The sequence below is a fragment of the Corythoichthys intestinalis genome, chromosome 18 (genome assembly GCF_030265065.1).
Source record: "Corythoichthys intestinalis isolate RoL2023-P3 chromosome 18, ASM3026506v1, whole genome shotgun sequence".
NCBI lineage: Eukaryota > Metazoa > Chordata > Actinopteri > Syngnathiformes > Syngnathidae > Corythoichthys > Corythoichthys intestinalis.
Genome location: NC_080412.1, coordinates 15,451,280 through 15,460,571, shown reverse-complemented (window position 1 = coordinate 15,460,571; position 9,292 = coordinate 15,451,280). Strand labels below are relative to the sequence as shown.

Genomic DNA, 9,292 nt, shown 5'->3' with positions numbered 1-9,292 from the left:
CTTGAAGGGTCAATAAACATGGTATAATGGTGGTGGTGGTATAATATCGTCATCTGCTGGTTGGAAAGGTCCAGCGCATGTTTGGGTTTGATAATTATTTTTTATTGGGTCAGACATTGTAATGTGCAGTCTTTATTCGAGGCGTATGGATGTGAAAACTCTGAAGAAAACCAATATCCAATATAAAGTTCAAATATAAGATAGGTACAGAAATGGACAAAGTTATCTAATGCATCTTGAATAAAAAATATAAGGTCTGGATGCTTATTACATCATGTAAATTATTTTTTCAATATTTAAATTTATACATATGTAAAAGTAAACAAACAAGCTCATAATAAATAAGAATCTTTATTTCCATGTCGTTGTCATTTATAAAATTATGTGACCACATTGAATATTAACAAGGCAATACAGGCAATCATTTCCATTTTTAGAGGTGGAGGTCAGACTGTAGAGAATTTTGCCCACGTTATTTATTTAAATGGTTGTGTTGTTGATAAAATCATTCTAGCACTGTTGCTGAGCACGATTATCCAAAATGGTGGAAGTACCTGGAAGGCAGTCCCATCAACAAGTCTAATTTCTAAGAACCGCCATGTTGTCTCCAAGCCTGCATCCACATCAATGCCTTCACTGTACAGTCATAAAACTTCATTACCGAGGATTCATCACTCCGTTTCGCTGAGCGTAACCCACAGTCAACACACAAACTGACTATTCTCACACCAGTGAACTGAAATGATTAGTCATCAGTTTACCAGCGTAAACAAGGATTCTTAAACATGATATATTCATCTCCCCCTACAATCGCACACAAAACCCCAAGAAAATGTAAAAACCAAACATGAACAATAATTACTTTCTATTCTACAAAAAGGTAAGAAGTGCCAAAAGCAAAAAAAAAACTTTTGATATTAGCCAAAACATTCTATATACTGTATAGGTTGTTATTATTATTAATATTATTTTTACAGTATCATGATTCCATGCAATCATATTGTACATTCATCTCCTGTACAGAATTGAGGATTCAGTAGTAAATAAGCCTATACAGACCTCTATAGTCGGAGGTTGCTGAGCCTTGGAAAACCAGGACAGCAGCACATATAGCTCTTGCTGTTAAAAATTAATTTGACACTCCCACTGCTTTATCTTAAACGTGAAGCAAAGACTTTTTTTTTTTTTTAATTTTAAGACACACATCCAACCACCATGACCAGGTCCACAGAGCACCAGGACCTGACACAAAACCAATAATTAACTCTTTTAGTGCCACTGACAAAGATAGACATCCAATCTCGTGCCTCTTATAAATAAAAAGACTCTTTAAATGAGTTTATCACTATTAGACGTACAATCCATTAAACTGGGAGGGTTGGTAGCGAATGAACATTCGTTCAGCCCTTCCGGTTCAAACGGATTGGACGCCTATCGCCGTCAATGCCAGCCAATGAGGTAAAAGGACTCTAGCTCAACCCTGTGCATTCAGTCAGTCAAATATGTATGTTGTTTAATTCTATAAAACACTTGCCAATTAGTTGCTAAAAGACTGAGAACAAGGGAGGCGCAAAAAGCAGCGCGCATGCACAACACACACATAAAATATGACCAAAACCACGGAGTGGGACATTCATTTTCACCACTTGTTCAAAGTGGAGATGCAGTGGGGCTGTACAGTATAAGGCATGGTGTGATTCAATCAATACTTTTGGGACAATCAAGCAGCCTATTTGACATTTCTGAGCTTGTATTGAACATGTTTGACTCAGAGCCTGAATTCTTACAGTACTACTGACAAAAACTAAGGAATATTCAACTTCCAGGTTAAATTTAAGGATGAGCCTCAAGCGCAGTTCAATATTTACGAATTAATTTACAGGCTGCCATGGATGGAGATAGACATCAGATTAGTTTGAACTTGGAGGGCTGAGAGTGAACGATCATGTTTCCATGCCATTGACGGTAATCGCAAAATTAGATTAATCGCAAGGTCAAATTCATCGATAGATCACAAAACAGGTTAATTTACCATTGATTTGTTCACTACCAATGATCCTGTTTCAATGTTAAAGACAATGTTGGACTTCATAGGTTAATTGCAAAAGTAGATTAATCCTAATATTTGGAGGGGTTGACGGATTATTAAATTTATGTTTTAATCTCAAAAACATTTGATACTTTTAGAAATCATTAGCTCGTTGACGGCCAATGATCAAACTTTAATGCCATTGGCGGTCGATCACCGCCAATGACTGTCAAAGAGTTAACTCATTATGATACTCTGCCCAACTGTTGAATGTTTCATTATTTTTTTGTAGAATTTTCTGTTACTTTACAAGTAGCAGAATTGACGACTCATACGCGGAATCGTATTCGGACAGCTCAATTTACCCTTTTCAGTTTCACAACAGTTGCTATTGACTATTGAGATTAGAGTGCATTTTTGTTCCCAAAATTTTACTCAAAAGTCCAATATTCCACAATTTTGAGTAGTATCCTGGGTGTAAACCGGCGAAATAAGAACGACAACAGCGACACACAGGTTTCATTGCTTCTTGACACCGACCTTTGTAATTAACTTCTCATTTGCCCCAATTTTTAATTGTCAGCCAATCAGTGTAAAGCTATTCAAACCCTCAGCGCTAATGACACAAGTGCAGTCAAATTAAGACAGTTAAGCTCGGCTCACCCTATTTGCGTTGAGCGGAAAAGACGAAGAGTGACAAGAAAGCTTTACTGTGACAAGCTGGAGATCAATATCTCAACTACTCCTAGAAAAGTGATTTGCAGAAGCTTGGGGAGTACCACTGGATTACTGTGGACACACATACACACACACGCCCATAGACAGCAGCCCAAGAACCTCCATATGCCACCAATTAACAATCACTTTTCCATCTCTGTGGTCATTTAGGATTATCTTCTCTTTAACACCCCCTGGATTTTTAATCTCCTCTCCCAAAAAATGTAGATATCTTATCTATATTCACTCTTGCACTCAAGCAGTGATGTTTTTCTAGCACATCTGTTGTCACGCATGCCTCTTGACTGTGTAGTGGTGGTTCTTCCGTCATGCAGACGTAGGGAATGATGAGTAGGGTGTTGTCACTTGGAAAACGAAGAAGCAAGGCCTGGGTCTAACTGTGTGAGCGTGATTTAGGGAGTTGGCTTAATTCTGCTGCCATCTCCGACGGTACTTTGTGTCGTCATCACCTGCCAGAAAAGGAAAAATATAATTTTTACTTTAACTGTGAGCAAGCTAGGAGTTTTATTAAAGAGTATAGAGGTACTTGTAAGTCTGTACCTTTCCAAAGAAGGAGATAAGAATTTAGGCTGCATTAGAAATGCAGGAGAAAAAAGGAGAGTCAGTCAAAAGATGAAATCGTTCTCAGGAGGATTTCAAAAAAATAACTTTACTAGTACTCACTCAAGTCTCACTTGACCTTCACCTTATTAAATATCAATTCGATGCGAAAATTTTGGAATTACCTTCAAGGTGATGCCTGGAAATATATTTTAGAGCCTCGTCTAGGAGGATGACAGGAAATGAAATTTTCAGGACCACGGTCCACTGAGACCATCGTAGAGGGGTCACCTGGAAGATCAGCTTGAATGATATAGGAAATCGAAGAATTAGAAACTCATTTAAAAAATATATATCAATTTATACTGCTATACTGTGAACAGGTAGCAAAGGAATTCTAACAATTTCAGTGCCAAAATGTCGGTTTCTGGTTCTAAAATTATTACTTTTTTTCCCCCAGTGGACAACCGTCCAGAAGATGTATGTACTTACTGGCATGGGTTCAACATAAAGGACGAAGAAGTGGAGGGAGAGAGAAAGTACAATGGCTCCCAGTAACCAAATATTGACCCAGGGAGGCATTCTGAGAAGGGACTGGTTCTCAGACAAACTGTCGGAGGAAAAAGTGCTATACATCAAAACATGCCCATAATTTGAGACAACACTTACAGTAGAAGTATATGGCGGAAAACACAGACAAGACTGAAAAAGCAGTTTCTGCTCTTGCACTCCTCTTTAAAAGAAACTGCTGTATTCTAAGCCAAAACAGCTGTTGTGTTTGATAGAACAATATGTCTATATGCTGCCATAGCAGATTCATGGCACATAAAGCCCCCGAACTATTTTTAATTTGTCCGTTTTACCCTGAACACCCCCGTTTACAGACGTCGCGCAACCGCTTTTGTTTCAACCCAGCCATAAAACGAAGGTAATTATATTATTCAAAATGTCTGTCATTTTTAGCTTAGAATCATTAATTGACGTCTCATATTTCGTTTAAAAAAAAAACGATATTAAAAAATTATTCACTCATATATTTTAAACTTTTGAACAAATTTTGTCACAATGAAAAAAACGGTGTCTGTAAAAAAATTCACAGGTATCTACATCATAACTATCGCTTAATTGTACTTTTTTGTTACTGTCGCATTTTCTCAGATATGTTGCATGTTACATAATCGATCTAACAAAGAAAAATAGAAAAAGAAAAAAAAACATTTATAAGGATAAATATATCAAAATCTCGACCACTCCTTGTTCTCTGCGATTTCTGCATCGCGACCCTTGTTATATTACCATGTTTCACCCATAAAATCTCCCCAAAATCCAGCTGTGGCCATTCACAGCTGTGTCTAGACACTCAGTGAGACATGCTACATGGAGTTTTTGGTTTGAAACAAGGTAAGTACGCGATAATATCATAATATTTCGTTAAAGTCATGGCGTCTGTAATTCTGCTCTCGCGTGCTCTCACCTCCGGATAGGGTTTTGCTGTTTAAATTTGTTTTTATTTTTTTCAAAATGCCCTCCTGTTCAAAAATTTTCTTCCCCCAGAAAATTGAGGTTTTAAGCTTTCCAATGATGTATCACACATGCATATCGGACAATTTTGAAATTCGGCCAAATTGGGTGTCTCATGGCGGAACTTCAAGTCACCTGAGTGTTTTCCGCCATATACATCAGTAGAATATAATACAGTGCCTTGCAAAAGTATTCGGCCCCCTTGAATCTTGCAACCTTTCGCCACATTACAGGCTTCAAACATAAAGATATGAAATTTAATTTTTTTGTCAAGAATCAACAACAAGTGGGACACAATCGTGAAGTGGAACAACATTTATTGGATAATTTAAACTTTTTTAACAAATAAAAAACTGAAAAGTGGGGCGTGCAATATTATTCGGCCCCTTTACTTTCAGTGCAGCAAACTCACTCCAGAAGTTCAGTGAGGATCTCTGAATGATCCAATGTTGTCCTAAATGACCGATGATGATAAATAGAATCCACGTGTGTGTAATCAAATCTCCGTATAAATGCACCTGCTCTGTGATAGTCTCAGGGTTCTGTTTAAAGTGCAGAGAGCATTATGAAAACCAAGGAACACACCAGGCAGGTCCGAGATCCTGTTGTGGAGAAGTTTAAAGCCGGATTTGGATACAAAAAGATTTCCCAAGCTTTAAACATCTCAAGGAGCACTGTGCAAGCCATCATATTGAAATGGAAGGAGCATCAGACTACTGCAAATCTATCAAGACCCGGCCGTCCTTCCAAACTTTCTTCTCAAACAAGGAGAAAACTGATCAGAGATGCAGCCAAGAGGCCCATGATCACTCTGGATGAACTGCAGAGATCTACAGCTGAGGTGGGAGAGTCTGTCCATAGGACAACAATCAGTCGTACACTGCACAAATCTGGCCTTTATGGAAGAGTGGCAAGAAGAAAGCCATTTCTCAAAGATATCCATAAAAAGTCTCGTTTAAAGTTTGCCACAAGCCACCTGGGAGACACACCAAACATGTGGAAGAAGGTGCTCTGGTCAGATGAAACCAAAATTGAACTTTTTGGCCATAATGCAAAACGATATGTTTGGCGTAAAAGCAACACAGCTCATCACCCTGAACACACCATCCCCACTGTCAAACATGGTGGTGGCAGCATCATGGTTTGGGCCTGCTTTTCTCCAGCAGGGACAGGGAAGATGGTTAAAATTGATGGGAAGATGGATGCAGCCAAATACAGGAACATTCTGGAAGAAAACCTGTTGGTATCTGCACATGACCTGAGACTGGGACGGAGATTTATCTTCCAACAGGAAAATGATCCAAAACATAAAGCCAAATCTACAATGGAATGGTTCAAAAATAAACGTATCCAGGTGTTAGAATGGCCAAGTCAAAGTCCAGACCTGAATCCAATCGAGAATCTGTGGAAAGAGCTGAAGACTGCTGTTCACAAACACTCTCCATCCAACCTCACTGAGCTCGAGCTGTTTTGCAAGGAAGAATGGGCAAGAATGTCAGTCTCTCGATGTGCAAAACTGATAGAAACATACCCCAAGCGACTTGCAGCTGTAATTGGAGGAAAAGGTGATGCTACAAAGTATTAACGCAAGGGGGCCGAATAATATTGCACGCCCCACTTTTCAGTTTTTTAAAAAAGTTTGTTAAAAAAGTTTAAATTATCCAATAAATGTTGTTCCACTTCACGATTGTGTCCCACTTGTTGTTGATTCTTGACAAAAAAATTAAAATTTTATGTCTTTATGTTTGAAGCCTGAAATGTGGCGAAAGGTTGCAAGGTTCAAGGGGGCCGAATACTTTTGCAAGGCACTGTATATAAAACATGGTGTGTAATTTAATTGAATGCTCAAGTTTCAGTGCCATTGACAGCGTTAGACGTCAATCAATTTTGACTGGGAGGGGCTAATGAAAATTGATGTCAGCCAATCAGTTAAAGTGCCCGTGACACAACCTGGGGAGTGACGTTGCACCTGCTTTGCTTGATTGGTGCTCAAACGTGCTTGGGAAATAGATGCACGAATATGTCGAAGATAATTTATCCTTCTGGAGCAGAGAAACAAAAGAAGAAGAAAATCGAAGAAGAAAAGAAACAACAGTATCAAGGTAATAGAGCATGTTGTTGATGTTGTCGTTTTTGTGCAGGACACTCCGGCTTGAACATTGTTGTCAGCTGAGCTTGTCAATATGTTGTACTAGTAATTGCCATTAGCCGCAGGACGAAGGCCCGGAGCGAATCAAGTAAAGCCGAGCAAGTTGTCACCTATCGGCAACGGCAAATGTACGACTTCTGCTGATTGTAGTAAAACGAAATATTGGCATAATATGCATTTGGACTGGAGAGCGTAGATTTCATTTATATCGGACATTATTATCAAGTAGTATGCCATGTATCAGCCTACGGTAAATCTACTTAATTAGTTGCGCACTTCCCAGAGTACACGTTTTTGTTGACAAATATTTTCCTGGGCTGAATTTTGTTCCATGTAATCATATTTTGTACTTTGGATGATTCAAAGGAGCTATTGAGAAGTATCTTGGAATTGGAGGTGGAGTGCCATCCTCTTCACAAGATGATTTCCCCAAATGTACAATTCAAGGTAATGCTTGGCAATGTACGTGTTATGAGATCAAGAATCAAGAAAGATGCACATAAAGTTACAATTTTAATACATTTTTACAAAAATATGGGCCCCTTGGCATTATTTTTCTTAGGGCCCCCAAATGGCCTGGGCCGGCGCTACAATACAGCCATTACTATCGTATGCAGAAGGAGTGCGGATTCAGCTGATTTTGCGGATTAATTCTTTTATTTTTTGCGTCACGCCAGCCCAATGTGCTGCAGGCTTTTGTTGCTATACCAGGGAGAGTGGTGTGAGGCTTTTTGGATTTCCAAAAGATCCTGTTCACCGCGAAGAATGGCTAATACAAGTCTGACATTGGACGTAGACGAAGTGAGTAAGCTACATGTTTTATCTTATGTCAAATACTAGGATCATGGCAAACGTTTTAACAAAGAAGTGGCTTGCATTTTGTGGGTGACAATGCTCCGATCTGGCCAATCAGTGAAGACAATTAACCCGGCCACCGTGTGTGAAATGAGTCAGGGTAGTTTTGTGTGATTTTTCGTTTTCGAAAAGCGAAGAAAAGACTTGGAATAGCCGCTCGGTTCGGGTTCGCATGTCGCCTAGCTCTTACGCCTCCTATTATGTTTCATAGGGTTGTTCCGATCATGTTTTTTTGCTCCTGATCCGATCCCGATCGTTTTAGTTTGAGTATCTGCCGATCCCAATATTTCCCGATCCGATTGCTTTTTTTTTTTTTGCTCCCGATTCAATTCCAATCATTCCCGATAATTTTTCGCGATCATATACATTTTGGCAATGCATTAAGAAAAAATTAATAAAACTCGGACGAATATATACATTCAACATACAGTACATAAGTACTGTATTTGTTTATTATGTCAATAAATCCTCAAGATGGCATTTACATTATTAACATTCATTCTGTGAGAGGGATCCACGGATAGGAAGACTTGTAATTCCTAAAGGATATTTGTGACTTTGTATATTTTGACTCAATATTGCCATCTAGTGTATTTGTTGAGCTTTCAGTAAATGAGACTGTAGCCCTGCCTAAATGCATGATGGGAAGAGCACACCATGACTGTGCGTAATGCTACAAATTGGTATATCTTCTCTGCGCTGGGAAATAACAGAGGGTGTTAAGAAAAAGATCAGACACTACCTTGCTTCCCCACTTTGCTTTCCACGATATTTCTAATCGTAGGGAGAGGGACTGTAAGGCTTTAGCCAATTAAAAAAATGCTACAAAGACTGCAAAAATTCATTCTACTCATTATACGCTGCCTTTTAGCTCTCTTTACAGGTAAAACGACGCCATTACCGATTGAGCGCGACAATGCGTGAGTGGGTCGTGCAGCGCATGCATTACTTGCATTAAATATTTTACCGTGATACATTTTTAAAAAAATTAATTACCGCTGTTATCGGGATAAATTTGATAACCCTACCTTAAGCCTAAACTAAAAACTCTGGATGAGTGTAACATTTTATGTCTGCAACATTAAATACATTTAGAAAACGATTTAATTAAAAAATAAATATATATTAAAAAAAGACATGTCCGATATTTCTTTGCCGATTCCGATACTTTGAAAATGACGTGATCGGACCCGACACCTCTAATGTTTACGCTCTTTCCTCAGTCTCCGAAGCTGGGGCAGGGAAATGACAAAAGCCAGACTAACTCCGATGGCATGAAATACCGTTCGGGAGGTTTAAGAAGTCGGCAGTTTTGACCATTATGCAGTAATTTAGACCTGGCGTACTGAATAAATGAATTAGAAATATTTCGTATTGCATTTAGCACAAGACTGTTATTTGTCATGACCATACAATTTATTTAGAAACTGGGGAAAAATACTTAGATAAAATAAATATGC

At 38.7% G+C, this 9,292-nt stretch overlaps 1 protein-coding gene across 2 annotated transcripts in view; it reads right to left on the bottom strand.

The window, feature by feature from the left end:
* Positions 1-332: 332 nt before the first annotated feature.
* atp2a3 (ATPase sarcoplasmic/endoplasmic reticulum Ca2+ transporting 3) overlaps positions 333-9,292 on the bottom strand; it is a 117,787-nt gene continuing 108,827 nt past the window's right edge. Inside the window, exons 19-22 of one of the 2 annotated variants that reach the window (XM_057820220.1) lie at positions 3,800-3,917; positions 3,493-3,610; positions 3,308-3,336; positions 333-3,216 (exon numbers count right to left, since the gene is read on the bottom strand). In XM_057820220.1, the coding sequence (XP_057676203.1) occupies positions 3,332-3,336; positions 3,493-3,610; positions 3,800-3,917 (241 nt within the window). In that variant the 3' untranslated portion in view covers positions 333-3,216; positions 3,308-3,331. The remainder of the gene's footprint in view (positions 3,217-3,307; positions 3,337-3,492; positions 3,611-3,799; positions 3,918-9,292) is intronic. The other variant, XM_057820219.1, reaches the window with a different exon arrangement.